General features: G+C 38.1%; 2 protein-coding genes across 3 annotated transcripts in view; one reads left to right on the top strand and one right to left on the bottom strand.

Moving 5' to 3' along the window:
- Positions 1 to 167: 167 nt before the first annotated feature.
- On the top strand, positions 168 to 18,393 carry EIF2S1 (eukaryotic translation initiation factor 2 subunit alpha). The gene is made up of 8 exons (XM_070418030.1): positions 168 to 553; positions 5,061 to 5,302; positions 8,261 to 8,340; positions 9,142 to 9,293; positions 13,560 to 13,666; positions 15,073 to 15,170; positions 16,461 to 16,604; positions 17,425 to 18,393. Exons 2-8 carry the CDS (start codon positions 5,062 to 5,064, stop codon positions 17,548 to 17,550), a joined length of 948 nt encoding a protein of 315 aa, XP_070274131.1. The 5' UTR covers positions 168 to 553; position 5,061; the 3' UTR covers positions 17,551 to 18,393.
- Positions 6,553 to 21,227, bottom strand: part of PLEK2 (pleckstrin 2) — a 30,781-nt gene continuing 16,106 nt past the window's right edge. For both annotated transcript variants that reach the window (XM_070418016.1, XM_070417999.1), the window contains one exon: positions 6,553 to 21,178. In XM_070418016.1, coding sequence (XP_070274117.1) covers positions 21,051 to 21,178 — 128 coding nt within the window. In that variant the 3' untranslated portion in view covers positions 6,553 to 21,050. The remainder of the gene's footprint in view (positions 21,179 to 21,227) is intronic.

The raw sequence follows: 21,227 nt of genomic DNA, 5'->3' as shown, positions 1-21,227 counted from the left end.
CCGGATGTGGAGTCGCGCGCACCGCGAGATTGCCCCTCACTTCCGGCTCGCTTTCCAGCCCCTCCCGCTCCAGTGCCTGGGCGGCTGTGCTGGGCACTCCAAGCTTGAAGCGAAAGAACAGGAGAAGAGTACACTCCTTCTCCTTTTCCGCTTGTCATCGGTGGTCACAGCGCCACCTCATGACTGACCGGAAGCCTTAAGAAAGGATTTATTCATTAGGGACAAGGAACCGGAGTCCTACCTCTTCCCTGCGCCTTGAAGGCTACTTATCGAAAATTAAAGAAAACTATGAGAAAGCGTAATTTTCAGGTCCTCCTGTGATCTCCGTTCGTCCCTGTTCTCGGAGGACCTGGACTCTATGGTCAGTGAGGAAGAGGGGCCTCAATTCTGTTGGCGCTTGCGCGCTGCGAGGTGGTGCCGCATGCGCGGTGGGACTGAGCGAGGCGCACGCTGAAGAGGATCGGCGGCGGCTGCCTAGGCGGAGCGAGTCTGAACTCTACACTTAGGAAGCGCGGCCCCGGAGCCCAAAATAGGATTCACACGTATATCTCAGGTGACTGGCGCCCTGGGTCGGTTTCTCCACGACCTCACTCTGGTTGTGGCCAGTGCCTGGGTGGTCGAGGGAGGGAGGGTAGGCCCGGGCTAGCGCGTCCTTTCCGGGCGCGGGAAGTGTCTGGGCGCCGCCGCCGGCTCCGCTCGGTCTTCCCGTGTTCCCGAGGCGCCTCTAGCAGCGCAGGAACCTCGCGAAGGAGAGTGGGTTCGGTGCCCTTAAAGTGAGGGTGCCTTGAGGTGGGGTGCCTCTGGAGGACGCAGCGACACTCCAGCCCCAGGACGGCGAGCACTCCGCTCTTTCCGGGCTGGAGAATTCCGATCTTTTTGTTTTTCTCCTTTCGGTCCCAGGAAATACCACCTCTCGGTGGGAACCGGGCTGGACACCTCGAGGGCCCGGTGGGGTGGGTCACAGTGTTGACAAGAGCTGGGTTCTAAAAGGTCCATGAGTCATTTATTCATTTGATGGTTTATTTTTAAAAATTGCAGCTTATGCTGCCTCAAAGCCCGAGATGAGCATTTCTGTAGAATGAATCCCTCCTCGAAACTACAACAAGCTTCCTGTCGGTTTGCCGTATTTCGGCACCGATGGGAACAGAATTATGGAATTGCACGCTGTGGTCTTACAGTTAAATAGAAAGGAAAATGTAAAATAAGGGAGCATTAGGGTTAGATGCGTATTCAGCCTGAGAGGTCCCTTATTATTATTCCCTAAACGTAAGGTTCTTTAATTTTCATTAAACAACACACATTGTTTCCTGGGGGCGTAGGGGTAACAGAGAAATCTTAGTTTTTCTCCTGATTGAAGTTGTTATTTAGGGGGGGAAAACTTGGACGCCGTGTCTTTGAACAGTTTGGGAATTACTTCTGCTTAGCTGTCCTGCCAGTTCGTCTGATGCCAAAAGATATCTCAGAGATGCACAGCCATGTGTGTAGATCTGGTGCTTCCTTTTTCAACTACAGTGAGGCCATTCAGAAGCTTTCCTGACTCGAGTCTAATTAAAATTACACAAGCGTTGCTTCTAACACGCAGCACACGTCCCCTCGGAAAGGAGTGTGGGCCTCCCGTATGCATAGTTTAAGAAAGAAGCCCTTCCTACCCTTTGACCAGGCAAAGTTCCTGGCAATGCAGAGTATTTGAAGTTAGCTGTTAGTATATTCTGAAGGATGGGTGCTCTTTAACAAAGAACACATATGGTATTGTAGTCCTGTGACATGCTGAGGTTCTGTGGGTTAAAGACACTCTACTTAATGTCCTAAGGCTTGGTTTTAGCTTGTGCTTGTAGATAGTAGATACTACAAAATGGAAATAATATGTTCTTTGCCTTTACTGTCTTGTATTTGTACTAGAGGCCCGGTGCATGAAATTTCATGCACTGGGGGGGGGGCGGGGGTTGGGCGGCGAGGGGTGTCCCTCAGCCGGGCCTGTGCCCTTGCTCTCCTTACCACCCGCCTGCAGCGGAGGGGGAGCACACTGACCACCAGGGGGCAGTTCCTGCACTGAGCGTCTGCCCCCTGGTGGTCAGTGCACATCATAGTGACCGGTCGTTCTGCTGTTCTTCGATTTGCATATTAGGGTTTTATATATAGGATAGCACATTACACTTTCAAAATGTATTTTATCTCACTTGATAACTCTCCGCAAATCTGTGAGGTACATGGCCCAGACTAGAAACTACAGTTCAGTGGGAATACATTTTCCAAGCAACCACAGCTAGTAAGATAACAAGGATTGACACCCACATCTACAACTGTGTCCAAAGTTCACTGTGCTACTTGCCTGACTTGAGGACTTATTTGAAGTTAGTGTAATTAGCATAAATAAGGAGATACGTTCAAAATCTGCCAACCGGTATGCAGGTTCTCTATGAAATGCATTCTTTTTGTACTTACCTGGAATCTTAAGAAAAGTGGGCCAAGTGACTATATAGCCTCTTCAATATTCTTAAAGTAAGGATGCCTTGAGGTGAGGCGCCTCAGGAGTACACAATGACACCCCCGCCCCAAGACACTGAGTTTTTGCTGTTTCCAGACTTGAGAATCCCGGGTTTGTTTGTTTTTTGTTTTTTTTACTGTGAATGACATATTAGCAGTATTCCTTATTTACGCTATATATTGCAGAGACTTGAACCTCCTAAAGCTGTGGGATTTATATCTCTCTTCAGGATTCTTTTACACTGTTGCCTTTGTTCTTTAACTATCAAAAGCTTTGCTTTCCCAAAATTACCAGCTTTACTATTTGAAGAAACTTGATAAGTAAATGTGGTCAGCACATGTTAAAGTTCTTAAAACTATTTCACAGATCTTCATGACATCATTTTATTTTGATACCCAGGTTAAAACTTTTTTAGCTCTCAAATTTTATTTGACAACAGTCCCGTTGTCATCCCCGCTACCCCTCGCAAAAAAAAATAAAAAAAGAGCCCTCTTAAAAATAAAATGACCAGCTCAGCTGTTTTCTTGGTGGGTAATTCTGGCCATTGAATGTCTGCTTCCCTTTATTTGCTAAATTCCTATTTTGTCTAGCTGCAGGAGAATATATCTCTACCACTATTAGAAATGTGCTACTTTATTTTTTTGTTGTTGTTAAATAAGATAGGTTAGTACTAAAAGTTTTCACTAATCTGTAGTATATGCTTCAGGACAGAAAATGTATATTAATGTTGCTCTTTGTTTAAGGTGCTTCTGATTGTAGTACATTTATCAATAATGTTGAGAGAAAATACTGCCTGATGAATAAGCACAGACTGGATCCAAACCTCATAGGTTCAAATTCTGACACTATCACTTGTTAGTAGTATATGACAGAACAAATTGCTTAACCTGTGCTTCATCTATAAAATGAAGAGAAAGTAGTACCTCAGGGAGATAGGCAGCGGCCAGATCACATAAGACCATGTAGGTAGTGGGAAGATGTATGTAAATGGGAAGGTACCTGTGGGTGCAGTTAGCACTGCAGCAGAACTCTTGGTGGCCTGTGAGCTGGATGTGAATGCCCTGTCTTTAAGATCAAGTAATGGAAGCCTTATTTCCCAATTAATAAGAAAAACAGCCCTAGCCGGTTTGGCTCAATGGATAGAGCATTGGGCTGGGGACTGAAGGGTCCTGAGTTCGATTCCGGTCAAGGGCACATGCTGAGGTTGCAGACTCAATCCCCAGTGGGAGGCATACAGGAGGCAGCCAATCAATGGTTCTCTTTCATCATTGGTGTTTCTATCTCTCTCTCTCTCTCCCTTCCTCTCTGATAAATAAAAGTATATTTTAGAAAGAAAAAAAAAGAAGACAAACTATGTTAGTAAATTTTTCATAGGCATTTAGGTCCTATTATTGCCTGTCTTCTTAGCTTTCACAAGAGTAAATTGGTTATGGTTAGCAGAAAAATATGAAAAATCATCAACTGATTAGTTTGAGAGCTTCTGTTTAAAAATATATTTCTACTCATGGTGTGGTTTCAGGCTTGTAGGTCATAAAAGGAATGGTGCTGAAAGTAGGTTGGGTGGATCAAAGAGAATAGTTTTAAATACATTTAATGCTTGGAGGTTAAGAGAAACTTGAATTGTATAGTAATGAAGGTCTATAAAGCTATTCTCAAGGTTGGGTATACCTATTCAACAAAAGAGAAGAGCCGAAACCGGTTTGGCTCAGTGGATAGAGCGTCGGCCTGGGAACTGAAGGGTCCCAGGTTCGATTCCGGTCAAGGGCATGTACCTGGGTTGCGGGCACATCCCCGGTGGGAGATGTGCAGGAGGCAGCTAATCGATGTTTCTCTCTCATCGATGTTTCTAACTCTCTATCTCTCTCCCTTCCTCTCTGTAAAAAATCAATAAAATATATTTAAAAAAAAAAAAAAAAAAGAAGAGTATTTGGGAGTGATGAAAAAATTAGAAACTAGAAATTATGGTAATTGTGAATTAAATTCATTGTGTTAAGAGGAAAAAATTTGGATAGGAGGGTACATGTTAGTTAAATTTAATATATTTTGTGATTAATAAAACTAATTTTTTTCTGACATGTGATATTGTGATTTTGGCTATAATAAATTATAGGGTATATAATTTGACATATGGTTAGGGTTTAAGAAGATACTTCCCTTTTTATGTAGTGGGTACAGTCTTAGCAGATTTGGAGAACGAATAGGTTTAGAATTTGCTGGTAGGTTTATTGATGCTTCCCATCATTTGTTTTTCTTGAAGTGGTGGTAGTAAAATAGTATTTAACTCTTGAGGTACCTTTATCCTTAGATCTCAGAGTACTTTATAGATGGTCATTAATTTTTATGAATCCTCTGAAACTGATGGCAGAGAATCACCCAAGCCTTACAAAAATGTGGAGCAGCATAAAAATTAAAGCTTGGTTCTTAGACATCATCTGTTTTCTGATATCATTTAAGAAGTTTAAAGAAGTGAGAAGACTAACAACTTCTTGCATTGGCAAAATGTGGAAAATTGACTCACATTTCTTTATTTTGACCTTAACTGAGCACTTACTTGATTCTTTTGTTTAAATTGCAGAATGCCGGGTCTGAGTTGTAGATTTTATCAACACAAATTTCCTGAAGTGGAAGATGTAGTGATGGTGAATGTAAGGTCCATTGCTGAAATGGGGGCTTACGTCAGCCTGCTGGAATATAACAATATTGAAGGCATGATTCTTCTTAGTGAGTTGTCCAGAAGGCGTATTCGTTCTATAAACAAACTCATCCGAATTGGCAGGAATGAATGTGTGGTTGTCATTAGAGTGGACAAAGAAAAAGGTAAGTGAAAAGAATATCTAAAATACAGGGTGGGGTAAAAGTAGGTTTATGGTTGTGACTATGCAACAGAATTTATACTTGTATTAACTATTGTATTATTTTCCATACGAACAACTACCCCTACATTTGCCCCACTCTGTATAACTTTCAAATTTAAAATGGTTTATTATAAAATATATTTTTTTTGTAAATTGCCTACTGCAGTAAAAAAAACAAAATACCTCCTTTTATAAATTCTTTTACATACAAAGTTGTTAGAGAAGGATGCCAGTTAACCATCTAAGCAAGATCTCTTAAGTTAGTGGTTTAATTAGTACATCCCAAGGCTCATTTTTATGGGTCAAATAACTTGAATTTTATTCCCAGAGGAATTTTCCATTTAACATTTTTGGACCATGGTACATAAACAATTTATAAGTTTTAAATTGCACACCATTCTAAATAGCCTGGTGAAATCTCTAGCCATCCTGCCCAGGTTATGAATCACCCCTTTGTCCAGCGTGTCCACGCTGTGTAACTACCTGCCCATTAATTACTTAGTAGCCATCTCAGTGCTTGTATTGAAGTAACCATTATTTTACTTAATAATGGGCCCAATGTATGTATAACTTTCTTTGGATATGCCAAACGAAAGCGATTAAACACATCCTTTAACCCCTAGAGTGCCGGGGAGCACGATTGCGCTCCTCCTGTCTTTCACCAAAAGTGCCGGGAGCGCTATCGCGCTCCTCCTGCAGTGTCACTATTAGATGCTAGTAGTTCACTCTTTATGTGGGGAAAAAATTTTAAAACCTTAACTCAAAATGCCTTGGCAATTTTAGCATAGTTCCTAGGATATTGGTTGGCACTCAAAGGATTTTAAATGAGAAGCTATATATGTATAAGGGGAAAATAGTGTGTGTGTGTGTGTGTGTGTGTGTGTGTGTATATGTGTGTATAGATAGATAGATAGATAGATATATGTATAAGGGGAAAATTGTGTGTGTGTGTGTGTGTGTGTGTGTGTGTGTGTGTGTGTGTATAGATAGATAGATAGATAGATAGATAGTTAGTTAGTTTGATATCTGCAATTTCAGGCATCCACTGGGGGTCTTGAAATATATCTATTTTATTCCTTAGACTATTATATTCCTTAAACTTTAATAAGTCTTCATAGCACCGGCCCAGAATGACCTAGAATGGTGTCTTCTCTTGTATTTTGCTTTTATTATATAAAATATAACAAGAAGGAATCAAATTCCCACCTGCAATCAGAAATATATTTTATTTTCATATACAATAGACATGTAAAAATAATTTCCATTGCTGCATTGCTTGTACAGTATTCATTAAAAACAGGAAATAATAAAAATCATGGTGAAATAAATCATGACACTTCTGATGTGGAAAGATGACCAAGGTAAGATTAAAAAAAAGCAACGCGAAGATGGTCCTATGGAGGGGATCCATTAAGGATGCTGGAAGATAAGTTCCTATTGGACAAACCGTTAAAAATAACAGCTATAAACCTTGAATAAATATTAAAAACAACTACCTAAAGACAATGATAACAAAAGCAGGCTGGAACTGAAGGAAGAAAGGAATTGTACTGGATAAGTTTTGCAGCTTTTTGTCTGAACGCATCACAGACAGCGTCAAGCAGGACCGCTAAAATTCTAGTGGAAACCTACAGTCTTAATGGCTTGAGAGCCAGAAGTGACAGTTCTGGAAAACCACAGCAGATGGGAAATAGTTATAGAGATCAGAGAAAGGAGAGATACAGGGAGAACCCCTAAATTTATGTATAAGATCTGCTCAAATCCTGGCTGACCTCTGAACTACAGGGTGGATTGCAAGCAGTCCAATCGGGCACACTCTAAACAGATGTCAGCTGCTTTCCACCTGGGGAGACAGCTTATAGTTCTGAATACAAACAAATTAACTGCCTGCTAAAACAAAATCAGTTTTAAGGGGAACATGAATTCAGAGTCTGTCACATTCACAATATTTAGGATACAGTCCAAAGTTGCCAAACAGGAAAATATGACCCATATAGAAGAGAAAGCAATCAGTGGAGACTGATCTAAAGATGACCCTTATTGCCCTAGCCAGCTTGGCTCAGTGGATAGAGCGTCGGCCTGCGGACTGAGGGGTCCCGGGTTCGATTCCGGCCAGGGGCACATGCCTGGGTTGCGGGCTCGTTCCCCAGTGGGGGGTGTGCAGGAGGTAGCCGATCGATGATTCTCTCTCATCATTGATGTTTCTGTCTCTCTCTCCTTCTCCCTTCCTCTCTGAAATCAATAAAGAAATATATATTTAAAAAAAAAAAAAAAAAAAAAAAGATGACCCTTATGTTGGAATTAGCAGATAAGGATTTTAAAGCAGATATTATAACTGCTCAAGGATATTAGGAAAATATGCTTGTGATGAAGAAAATGCAGTCTCTAGAGAAATTAGAAACTCTTCACACAAAAAACTAAAATTCTACAAGTCAAAAGTGTAATATTTAAAAAATTAACTGGATGGGCTAACAGGTTAAGATGGCAGAAGGCTCTTGAAGATAGTAAAAGTTGAAGAGAGTTCATTTAAAAAGAACCAGTATGACAAGCTGAGTGAGGCCTTGCAACGTACAGTCTGAGACAACCTGGAATTTCAGAACCCCTCCAGTATGGTGGACTTTAGATTTCTCTGATCAAAGTACTAATGCCAGATTGTATAGGGGGAGTGGGAGGGAAGCATACAGAAAATAGACAAATAGAGAATCTTTTGACTAGCTTTAATTTGATCATTGAAAATTATTAGTTCCTTCCAATGAGGTAATAGAGAATATACAATTACACGATAATCTAAATGCGTTTCTGAAAACAAAATTTAGCAGGATTTTAGTGGGGAGTAAGTGTAGGTATACCAACCAAACAACTGGTTGTGGTATGCTGGCATCTGGACAGAGATAATCATTTTCAATTTTTTTTCATGCAGGTTACATTGATTTGTCAAAAAGAAGAGTTTCTCCAGAAGAAGCAATCAAATGTGAAGATAAATTCACCAAATCTAAAACTGTAAGTAGATTTTTTTAGTCAAAGTAATCCACTATTTGTGCTTAATAATCAGCAAGTCATGTTCTTGGCAAAAAAACAGAACCTACATTTTCTGTAACTATATTTTCATTTCCAGTTGTATGTTACATAGAAAAATGATATAAGATTTAATTTCAAAAGAGTATGACTGCAGTGTTTTTATCTCATGGTGTTACTATCTCAAAGTATGATTAATATTCTCAAAACAGTACTGAATGTTTTTAAGCTACTTTAGGAATAAATTAACTATGGGTGATCTCTTTTTATTTGGCTTGTCATAACATGTGGCTGACTTTGGTCCCTATTCTGGAATAAGGGTCACAGAGACAACTGTTCTATGTTAAGAATGAGCAAGGGTTTGTAAAATGTTTGTGAATCTAAGAAACATATAATGTTTTTCATTTATAGTATTGCATTTGTGTTTGTTTGATCTATGTAAGAGCTCTGTGCAGTAAAGAGAAGAGATACTATCTCCCTTTTCCAGAGGAGGAAACAAACACAGAGAGGTTAATTTCTCAGAGTCAAGATGTAATCTGAGTGTTACGGCGCTAAATTCTACTATTTCTACTTGTTATACCCAGTTGAGTTTATTATTATGGGAAAGCAAATATTTCTCTATGGAAAAGAATTTGTTGTATGACGATCCTTTGTTGTTAAGCAATTATTGTAGTCACATTAACCAAAGGTTTGTTTTTACATGCTATCTAGTAAAGTGTAAAAATACCTATTTTTTTAATAGATCTCTTACTCTTTGAATTGTTGAGCCCTTCATTTTGTTTCTAGGTTTACAGCATTCTTCGTCACGTTGCTGAGGTGTTAGAGTACACCAAGGATGAGCAACTGGAAAGCCTGTTCCAGAGGACTGCTTGGGTCTTTGATGACAAGTACAAGAGACCCGGATATGGTGCCTATGATGCATTTAAGCATGCGGTCTCGTAAGAACATCTTTTTGACTCTCCTCCTACCTTCATATCACAGCTGCTGTGTCTAGCATGCAAGTTGAGAACTTGACATGTAATAGTAGAAATTTACATTAAAATGTTTCAGTATAAAAGGCCCATCATATGAGCCAATCCTGTATAGCCAAGCCTATGTAATTTCTTTTTTTTATTGATTTGAGAGAGAAACATCGATTTGTTGTTCCACTTACTTAAGCATTCATTGATTGCTTTTTGTATGTGCCCTGACTGAAGATCGAACCTACAACCTTGGCATATTGGGATGACACTCTAACCAACTGAGCTACCAGGCCAGGACTTATAATTTCTTATATTAGTTATATAGTTTCATGAACCATAAGCTTTCATCTCGTACTACTCCCTTACCTATTTCCTTCTCATGTTTTTTTATTGTCCTAGGTAACTTCAGAACCAATGTAGATGTCTCATCTAAAACAATAACCTCTTGGTTTTTTTTCCTCACAACTCTTTAGACCTTCAGCCCATGCCACTTTAGCCAGTCTTCCATATGGCTTCACTCTGTATCTACTGTCACCAGGATTTGCTCTGCCTCTAGAACCTTTAATTCACACATTCTATATTTTTCCACAGCCCCTGTCTTTCCAGCTCCCACATACTTAGTCCTAGTCTGTGTCCTCTTAATTCTTATGTCAGGCTTTGATTCCAAACCTTTTTTTTCTCTCTGTCTTTTCGCTCCTTGCCTTCTCTTTTTTATTCAGCATAGCTACACCATGGTCCATCATTTCAAGAACTTTCTTGCCAATATCATGAGCTTTTGCCCTGTTTTTCCTTCTTGTTACATCCAGTCTTGAATCGATGTTCCTGCCTTCTCTGCACTGTAGACCGCTAGGTGCTGATAGGAAAAACCTACAGCAGTCTTGCAGGTTGGTGCCCCTGCATATTCATGGTATCAGCCTCAGCTGGGCCTACACTGCTGCCCACATTCTCTGTGCTCCTGGGTAGTTCTTCCTCTCATTCTTCGAGTGGCTATTTTAGAGCTTCCTCAGATACCCACTCCATCCTTCTTCCCTCACTCTCACCTGGTGCACTCACTACCTATTTTATAAAGAAAATAGAAGCCATTGCACAGCTTCTCCTCTGTTTCTTTACACTATCTCAGCAAACTTATCTTCATCCCACCCGTCATTACTCCTTCCTGAGCTCCTGTCACACTGGAATTCCTATCCTTCCTGCTCTCAAACTAATCTTACCACCGATGCCCAGCTACTGCTCAGGGACCTCTTTCCATCTGTTATTCCGTCTCTTATCCTCAGTCTTTCCCTTAATTGTTTTTGCTCCAGCAGCATAAAAATATGTTCTGATTTCTCCCATTTACACTAAAAAAAAACAAATTCTGTCTACTTTCTCCTGAGCAAGCATTGTGTCCTCTCCTTTTAACAGCCAGACTCCAGTTCTGTCAAAATCTGCACTTCCCACTCTTTCCTAAATGTTAATGCTCCACAAGCTGCGGTTACTTTCCTAACCTTTGTGCTGCCAAGAGGCAATGGTTCTCTCAGCCCTCAGAATGGCTGCGTGGGGCCTGGGACTGTTAGAGCCTGTGGCAAGCTGACTCATTGGTTCTCTAAATCCTTTCCGGTTTACCCGCACATGTGACTTTTTTTTTCATATCATGTTGTTGGGGAGGTGAGATAGTAATAATTATAATCGCTAATATTTATATAATTCACACAACAACCTATGGTATAAGTTCTTTTAATCCTTATCTTATAGATGAGGAAATGGAAGCAGAGAGTCAATAGTTTGTCCAAGTTCACACAGCATATGGTAGAGCCAGGATTTAAACCCAGGCATTCTGGCTCCATCCAGAGTTTATGCTATTACCATTAAAGCACTGCTTTATATTTTTGTCCTTGCTGGCTTCAGTCCTGCATTTCTCAGTCATTACATTTCTTAACTTGGCTTGCTGTCATCTGGCCCCACCTTACCTCTTTAGCTTCCATCTCCAGCATTCTCTCCATTACTGCTCACCTGTGGCATATATTATTCCCTTTCCCTTAACAGTCTTCTCGTGTCATCAGTCATGTAGTGACTACTTAGATTTAAGTAATACCAATTCTTTGCCACGTGTGCTTCATATTTAAAAAAATAAAAAATAAAATGTCTGAGATAATTGGAAATAATGGTTTACCCTTCCCAATCCATTCCTCTCATTCATCAATGGTAACCACTATCTGAAATTAGATATTTTAAAATTTATTCAGAAAGTACATTTTTAAATTTTATTCTATCACTTTATCTTTCTGTACCTTGAATTTTTACTCATAAGGCTGCTTTTGAACAGGATTTCTCCAAATTGATAGATGTATGCCTGCTTCAAGTTAATTTCTTTTTGTTTAAAACAATACAGATTTATTTTCTTAAATTTATGGAGGTCAGAATTCTGAAGTGGGTCTCACTGTGTTAAAACCATGGTGTTAACAGGGCTGTGTTCCTTCTGGCAGCCTTAGGGGAAAATTCATTTTCACACCTTTTCCAAAATCAATCAATATCTCTCTCTTTTTCTCTTTCATTGTCACGTCACCTCCCTCTTATACGGAACTTTGTGATTACATTGGGCCCGTTCATATCATTCAGAATAATCTCTGTATCTCAAAATTCTTAATATACTAGTAATCACATCTGTCAAGTCTCTTTTATTATGTAAGTTAACATATCCTTACGTTTTTCAGATTAAGACATGGATATTTTTCGGGGACTGTTAATCTGCCTACCACAGCCATAACTGATTTCTTCTGTAGCCATTAGAAACATTCTTCCTACTTTGTACCATAAAAGGGCTTTTTTAAAACTTTATTTTTATTGTTGACACTATTATAGATGCCCCATTTCCCTCCCTTTGCCCACCCCCACCAGTCATGTTCTATGGCTGATCCCTTCACTTCCTTTCATTTTAATTTCTCTGTAGTATTTTATTATGAGAATGTTTTGTCTGTTCTTCTATTAAGAAATATTTAGGTAAACCCACTCCTCTTCACCCTCTCCCCCTTTTTTTCAAACAGTGTGTTAAAACCAAAGTGTTGACAGGGCTGTGTTCCTTCTGGCAGCCTTAGGGTCTGTGATGAATACTGATGTATGTCTCTGTGTGTACATGTTTGGGAATTCTAAGATATATACCTAGGATAGGAATAGAATTGTTTGCATCTTTAAATTTTTGCCAAAATACTCTCTAAATTGGTTCTTTATTATATTCCCTGTAGCAATTGTATGAGCATCCCTGTTTCTCTTTATCCTCACCAACATTTGGTGTGTGTCTCAGATTTTTTTTCCCTTTTGCCAAACTGATGGATGTACAATAATACCTTGTCTTGATTTCCATTCTCTTGGTTGTTGGTGAACTTAACACTTTTTCATGTTTATTGACCATTTATGTTTCTTCTATGAAACATCCGTTTATCTCATTTGTCCATTTTCTGTTGCTTTGTCTTCTTTTGCTCTGTAGGCAGTATTAGTTGAATGGAAGTTTCCTCCACCCAAATTCCTTTGCCTTTCATTCCTTAACCTATGCTTTTTAAGCCTGGTGCTTGCTAATGCCATTTCTTTTTTAATATATCATACCTTTCTTAAAATAGTTCCGCCTTTGCTTATTCGAATCCTATCATTCTTTTAGTTGTTTTATTTTTTTCATTTGTCATTTGTTCAGCAACCATATTAATTGACTTAAGATCCTGGTTTCTGTCTTGTGGAACTTAGGAAGGTCAGGAAAAATTCTACTTTATCCATGAAGGCCCTTGCTGACCTGGAAATAATTCCTAGGGGTGTAGTTTTATTTTTTTAAATGTTTCCATGTTTTCTTTTCCAGTTAGATTGTAAGCTTTTTGAAGCAGGGAATGCTAATTACACAGAAGTGCTTAAGTATAGTGGGATGCCAGGGAGACATTTTAAATTGCTTGCTTTAGCCTGATCTCTACAAGTTTTCCTTTAATAATGATCAATTGGATGTTTTCTATTTTTCATATACTGCTAAATGCTGCATTGTTTCATTTAATACTACAATCCAGTGAGGTGCACTGTTTTTGTCCTCATTTTACACATTTGGAAATTGAGGTATGGAAAGGCCAAAGAAACATAGTTATCAAACGGCAAAGCTAAGATTTGAACTCTTAATTCTAACACTAAAGTCTATGCTCTTACACATTTTTCTGCAGTATTGTTTGGTATTGCAAGTATCAGTAAAGTAACCTTGACCTTTTGTTGGTTTTTTTGTTTTGTTTTTTTAATCAGAGACCCATCTATTTTGGATAGTTTAGATTTGAATGAAGATGAACGGGAAGTACTCATTAATAATATTAATAGGCGTTTGACCCCACAAGCTGTCAAAATTCGAGCAGGTAAATGATTTTTTAAATGATGTTAAAAGGTTTATCATGTATCAAAAAGTTGTCAATGAGCCTTCCAAAGAATATGTTACTATATCAACATCTATAAATTTTTCTAAATTTGTTTTTCATATGAAAATTTAAGAACTTAAATATTTTGCTGAATCATTATAAAAGGTATATATTACACAAGTTAACCCCCCCCCCCTTTTTTAAGGGGGTGGTTATTTTATTTTAGTGTATACTTTAAAATAGTCTAACAGTACAAATACCTTCCCACGTCTCTGGATTACCACTGTTAATAGTTTGGAATATATTCTTTCATTTTTCCTGTACTCATATGCTGTATAGGAATATATGCTGTTTACATTCAGATAGGACTTTTTTTGTTATTACAAAGATGAGGTCATACCATGCAAAGTTTTCTCCAACTAATTTTTCCCACTTGGTGTATCATGGTTGCCCTTCCATGTAGAGCAGTGATTCCCAAAGTGGGCGCTACCGCCCCCTGGTGGGCGCTGCAGCGATCCAGGGGGGCGGTGATGGCCACAGGTGCATTTGTTTTAACTTTTTTTGTATTACCTTTCTATTCTGAGTTCAATAAATAGTTTCATAATTTCAAACTTCATTGTTTCTAATTTACACCTTTCTTTACTATATTTTACGAAAAAGGTAGAAACATTAATACATATATCTTTCTGTTTAATTGCTATTAAAATTTTTAAAAAATTAATTTCCAGGGGGCGCTGAGTAATATTTTTTTCTGGAAAGGGGGCAGTAGGCCAAATAAGTTTGGGAACCACTGATGTAGAGCATAGGAATCTTTTTTCATTATTTTCCATAGCTAGGTAATAGTCTATAGAGTGGTTAACTTAACCAGTCCCCTCTTAAAGAACATTTAGGTTGTGCCAATATTTTTATTAGACAAAACACTATAAATTTAACATTCTTACACATATACACTTACCCATTTCTATAAGCGTTCTGTAAGGCAGATTCCTAAAAGTAGAATTGCTGAGTCAAAGTATATACAATTTCTAAACTGTTCTCAACAATTTGCAATTATTGTTTCATTCAGTATTAAAACACTTCTCTCTATTCTACAAATAAGAAACTGAGGTACAGAGAAGTTGGAATTGTGATTTTTAACCCAGACATAGCCAGAATCCAAGGTGTTTGTTAAATGTGCCTGTCTTATAGTTTCATCATTCAAGGGCTTGATGTGAATGAGAGGATATAATTTCAGATAGTTTTAATTATGAAAGTTAGTAGCTGGGATTAGTTTCTAATTGAAAGGATGATGAAAGCTTTCACAAGTGTTTGAATACTTATATATCTTCACATCTCTGATTTATTTTATGCCTCTAAATATTTTTTGAATTTCTTTTGGTATAAGCTTTTGAATTTTATAATTTTAGATATCGAAGTGGCTTGTTATGGTTATGAAGGCATCGATGCCGTAAAAGAAGCCCTGCGAGCAGGTTTGAATTGTTCTACAGAAACCATGCCCATCAAGGTGAGCAGTCAGTTTCCTCCCTCCCTGCTGAAATATCCACCTAGGCCAGTGGTCGGCAAACTCATTAGTCAACAGAGCCAAATATCAACAGTACAACGATTGAAATTTCTTTTGAGAGCCAAATTTTTTAAACTTAAACTATATAGATAGGTACATTGTTATTAACTTAATTAGGATACTCCTAAGCTGGCCTTTGCTAAAAACGTCCTCAATCTGATTGAGGTATGTTTGCTGAGGTCGACCCCTTCCAACTCTCCCATCCACACTCGTCTTGTATACTTGTTTCGCCCAGGCCGAAAACCAGCTTCTGTGCATGGACCACGAAGTTTCAATCCCACTATACGTGCGCGCCCGCATGTGTATTTTGTGGAAGAGCCACACTCAAGGGGCCAAAGAGCCACATGTGGCTCGCGAGCTGAGGTTTGCCAACCACTGACCTAAGCCAAATCAGATTTTTTATGATCATGTTTCATAACAAGTGTTATGAAAAGTGATTCTTGGTGATAGTTCCAGAGGCTATTTACGATTAATTGTGTATAGGCTTTTTGTTGTAGCTACTATTACTGTCACAGTGGATAGAGATTCCTATTGGTATTTAGTGCAGAGGGCTCCTTTACAATAAAACGTTATGCCCTGGCTGAAGTGGCTCAGTTGGTTGAGCTTCGTCCCATGCACCAAGAGGTCATTGGTTCAATTCCCTGTCAGAGCACATGCCCAGGTTTGAAAGCTCGATCCCCAGTAGTGGGTGTACAGGAGGCAGCAGCCGATTGATGATTCTCCCCCCCTTTTCTCTCTCTCAAATCAATAAAAACTTTTTTTTTAAGTTGTACCCATAATGCTCATAGAATCTTGAAAAGGGCAACATATTCTCATTCACACACAATTTTTAGGAGGTTTGCTCTGAATCTTTTGTTAGCAATAAAATTAACTGAATCGTTGTTATTTAGAATCTCTTAGAAGAATTTCTTCTGTCTATTTAGTTTGGAACCAAATTAGAATTTCTGTTTGTTTTAGAGACAAATTATCCATTATGCTGGCAATGGCTATAGTTATTTTAACCTCCAAAGACACCCAGAAATAGTCATTTTTTGTATTCAGTATTGCAGATTTGATTAGATCACTGTATCAGTTAGCTTTTGCTACCTTAACAGGCTACCCCAAATTGCTAACTATAAAATTGGTAGGTTAAGATTTGTTAAGGCAGCAGATTAGTAAAACAATTCTCGAATATCCTGATAGTTGTGTGTTCTATAGGTATACTCAGAGGTGAATTTTTATCTTCTTCCTTAGATTAATCTCATAGCTCCTCCTCGGTATGTAATGACTACAACTACCCTGGAGAGGACAGAAGGCCTCTCTGTCCTCAATCAGGCTATGGCTGTTATAAAAGAAAAGATTGAGGAAAAGAGGGGTGTCTTCAATGTTCAAATGGAGGTAAGATTAAGAGTGATTTTGCCTTGTTCTTAAAGGTTTTAATAAGTTTAAAACTTCTAAATGACTTGCATTCTAAAATCTTAAAAAAATGAGTACATTTACGATTACAACTCTGCTAAGCATAAAATAATTATTGACTCAGAGGATTACTAAAAGGGCTTTTTATAAGTAAATAACTATCATGGGATATTTATTGAGAACTATGGTCACCGGTGTTGTTAGGTGTCCTGTTGTCACCCGCCCAGCCAAGAGAAAAAAATAGATGGTGAAAATTAGTGGTTGATTATTGTCAGAATTTAATGGAAACACTGAAATTTGATCTCAGAATTAGAAATAAGTATAATTGCCTTTATTTCCCTCACCTCAAAAGGAATAAAACCTAATTTTCTTATGTATAAAAATATTTAACACATTCTATATACACATATGATAATAAGTCTTCTCTGCAACAGAACAGTAAATTTATTTTGAACCTAGAAGGTGCATTTTTATAGGACGTCTTTTGGGTTTGAAAGATATAGCCACAGATTATTTTCATATATTTTCAGTTTTAGCTTGTAAAAATAACAGAAAATAATACTTTGTTTTAATACACACATACTTGTTGTTCCTGTACTGTTTTATCCTCATAAGTTTCTTCCATTATTGAGCTAATGGAATTTATTAGTGATATGTCAGCACTCAGAAATGAATAGATATGGCATCAGGGTTGTTAAGAAAAGTGTCTTTAAGAGTTAATACGAGGCAGTGATAGTATTGAAATTAAATTTTGTGTACTATTTGACTACTTCATTTTGAAATTATGCCTCTGCTTCCACAGCCCAAAGTGGTCACAGATACAGATGAAACCGAACTTGCAAGGCAGCTGGAGAGGCTTGAGAGAGAAAATGCAGAAGTGGATGGAGATGATGATGCAGAAGAAATGGAAGCCAAAGCTGAAGATTAACTTTTGGGAAACAAAGTCCAATTTAAGGAACACAAAACAGCCCTTCCTGGCTATAAACCCTAGACTTAAAAGTTTTCCAGTATTGAAAACTTCACAGCTAAATATTTTTTATTTCCAAGTATTTAAATGTTCTAACAGACCAAAACGTGAAATGTCCTAAAATGCCGGCTGTTTTCACACAGTAACTCCATCACATTGAGCATTTTTTAAGGGAGTGGCCCAATTTCACTAGAGACAGATCTCTAAGCTAAGAACAGTCAAAATTGGGCTTTCCATTTCTGATGTCCCTAGATTGACACCTGTTTGTAGTTCAGTGCCTCTGTGTAATTTATCAGGGGTACCCAAAGCAAATGGTCCCAACCTTTCTATATAAATGTATCAAGCAAACATTAAATAAATTTCTGGGATATTTAACTATAGGCTTCTTCCTTCTTGTCACCACTTAAAACCATTATGATTACTAAGACCCTAATTCTATTCATTTTAGTCTAGATGTAGAAATATAAGGGCAGATGTTCAAAGGGTCTATACAACAAGGAGGGCTTAGAGAAAATAATTTGAACCACAGTGAAAGTTAATTCTTAAGGGGGAAAGCCTTAAAATGCAATTAAAGGATTACATTGGTTGTGTGCCTTTTACGTCTTTGAGACTGATGAAATATACGTGGGAGAATTTCACACTGGTCCGGGTTGGTGTACTAAGCTGCGTGCCTGAGTTTGTAATTCAAAGTGGTAAGGTCGGTTTTATTTTGTTTGTTTTTTAAGATGCTGCTGCTTTAGTTATTTTGAGTCTCATCGCCCAACTTGAGATTTTTTCCCCCATTAAAATATTCACTAGGTGTCATCTAGAGAGCTTCAGTTTTCTTTATAACGGAATAGGGATCTGTTTGAACGCAATTACCATGATTTTTCTACGTTTCCATCATTTTTATCTTTAAGAACTAGTTATTTTAAAGGTATATAAATTTAAAGGTAAATAAATTCATTCATAGAAAACACATGGTTTGAACTTACAGCTACAATAACCAGGGTTTAGAAAGTCTTGAGTTACTTAGGTCTTTGTAGATTTAATCTCTGTGTACTTGAGGTACTAGATATATTAATTTTATTAAATTATTCTGACGAATAGCCATTTAAATACTTAGAAAATGAAACTGTATCCACCTTCATCAATCCAGGACTAGATTCAATATTAAAGGGACTGGAAAATAGTGTTGATGAGACAGTTTGTGCCATATGTGAAGGTTGTCCCAATCCAAAGGCTGACTTCATACAGCCATCTCCACAAGGGAGCCATGGTTGCTAGCTAGCATACCATACTGGGAATATTTAGAGGAAAATCAGGATATATTCAAAATTAGCACATAATTTTCACCTTGGTCTTTTTGAGGAGTCAAAAAAGTCTAAAGCTCACAGCAGATGTCATCAAAATATAGCAGGTGCTCCTTAAATGTTTGCTATCGACAGGGAATTGGATTTTTGTTTACTGAATATTTTTATACTTCAAAAACTAATGAGAAATGCTGGTAGCCTTCATGGTGAGTGAATTTATCCATGCAGGCCTTTTGTTCAGTTCCACAATAGTTGCAAATTCATGACCCTTGCCAGAGAAAAAATTGATACCTCAGTGATAGAACTAACTAAACTTAAAGCATACATATACCTTGCTGACCTAAAAGTATCACTTTTAAAGGACACGATAACACACCCAGCTCCAGATAACTGAAGCAACAGATTTTCAAAGGCAAGTGACCAGTTTATCCAAATCTTGGATCTCCCCCTAAAAAACCTCTTCATTAAAATTGGACAACTTCATCTACTTCCTGTTCTGCTTTGGACTGAGGTCAAGTGGTTATCAACTCAATACTGAACCTTAGCAATAGCTTGGTTCTTAATGCATAATTAATTGAGAATGGCTGACAAAAAACATTCAAACCATTTTTTATCTTTTATACCAAAACAAGACAAACGAATACTTTGGATAATTCTAAGTGGGAACCTACAGAGACATGCTAAGCACTACATTGTGCTTAGCAATACAGTTATTACTCAGCTGGTAGACTTTCAGACATTCTCGATTTAGCTACTTTGACATCAAAAACAGTTGACTTCAAATGGTTCGGGATTTTAAAAATTAACATACTACTACCTTGATAAGAGTTGTTCCCTGATTTGCCTCAAGGTGATGGTCATCTATTTTAAATGTGTGAGGACTCTGTCCTATGCAGTGTGGTACAGTTGTACCAGTTTAGAGAAGAAGCCATCAAACCAAATACAGTCAAATTCAGATAAACTGTTGATATCCCAAAAGCAATAAACTAATTCCAGGGACATTAGACCTGGTAAAATGCCAAACGGAAAATGGTGCTCTAAAAGGCAATCTCTTTACAATCTAAGGAATGAAGTAAAACCTCATTTGCTTGGAATTCTGATCACTCAGGTGAAGTATTATAGTTGAAATTAAGAGAATAGTTCAAACCAAGGACAAATGTTTACTTCGGAAGTATCTAGTCCCCTTAAGTGTCAGTTACAGATCTTAACCTATTCATTAAAGGAAGTCTAAGTACTTGTACTAAGCAAGAATGCTGGCAGTATCTTGTGCCAGTTTACTGTATGAACTTGAAAGCAATAAAAATGTTTTTTAAAATAATTGTATGATACAGACTTTTCACTACTGCAGGTTAACCTTCCAACAATATTTGTCTCAATGTTCACTTTAAAACCAAATATTTCATGCCTTGATTTAACTCTTTTCCTGTTTATATCTTTCTCTGTCCTTTAGAGAGCTCTGCTCTGCTTCTTTCTATATGGTATTTTCCACAGGAAAGCTATAATTTTACCCTTTTTTTTAGTATGTGTGACTAATCTCTTCAACTGAGTCCATGCTTTTTCTGTGATGTGTAATACTTAATGCAAGCTTATTTTTCAAAGGAAAACAATATTCTATGAATGTTCAAGCAAAATTTTGCCACCATCCCACTTTGCAAGGAAGCATGTCTTAGTCAGATCACTTGAGGTGTCTTCATAATCACCTCGCTTACTTCCTATAGTCTCAAGCATGAAAAACCTTTGAAAACTGAAACTTTGGAAGGGAATTCTGATAGCCAGAAACAAATGCCAATTTTTATTAATCCTAAAGAAGGAGTTAATAGCTTTTGACAGCATTTCAGAGGCAGTGCCATGAGACTAGCTTTATTTAGAAGTATAATGTGGCCAGTTAGTGTTATAAGGCAAACCTACTTTGGTGCCCAAGGAATGGCCGGCTGTGATGATTGGCGAAAGTCAACATGCTGACGCCTAATGGCTGTTCTAGCATTTCCAGGTTGTTAACATGAAAGTAGGGAAGGAAATAGCACCGTTGCCCATTGTAATCTAGGAAACTCTTCAGTAGACTCACTCCGAAACAGTACAAAATAAAGAGTTACATTAACACTCATTTTCTGGGAACCCCTGTCAGTGTCATCGGGAAGGTGGGAGGAATCCTGGTCTCTCAGGTCCCTGTCACGTTAGCTTTTTAATAGCTTCGATCCACTCGGCTCGCTCAGCCTTGCTGCTGGCCTGGATGTAATAGTGTGTGTCGTCCTTAGTAATCACTTTGAAGAGATTTCCCTGGACGTTCCCTTTAACGCCTGGGCAGAAAAAAATCAGTGAGTAAATATCCATGTCTGCTTTCAGCTG

The sequence above is a fragment of the Myotis yumanensis genome, unplaced genomic scaffold (assembly GCF_028538775.1).
Source record: "Myotis yumanensis isolate MYYU_CA2020_CCGP unplaced genomic scaffold, mMyoYum1.0.hap1 SCAF_1, whole genome shotgun sequence".
In the NCBI taxonomy this organism is placed as follows: domain Eukaryota; kingdom Metazoa; phylum Chordata; class Mammalia; order Chiroptera; family Vespertilionidae; genus Myotis; species Myotis yumanensis.
The sequence above is the reverse complement of the archived record's forward strand: the minus strand, read 5'-3'. Positions and strand labels throughout refer to the sequence as shown.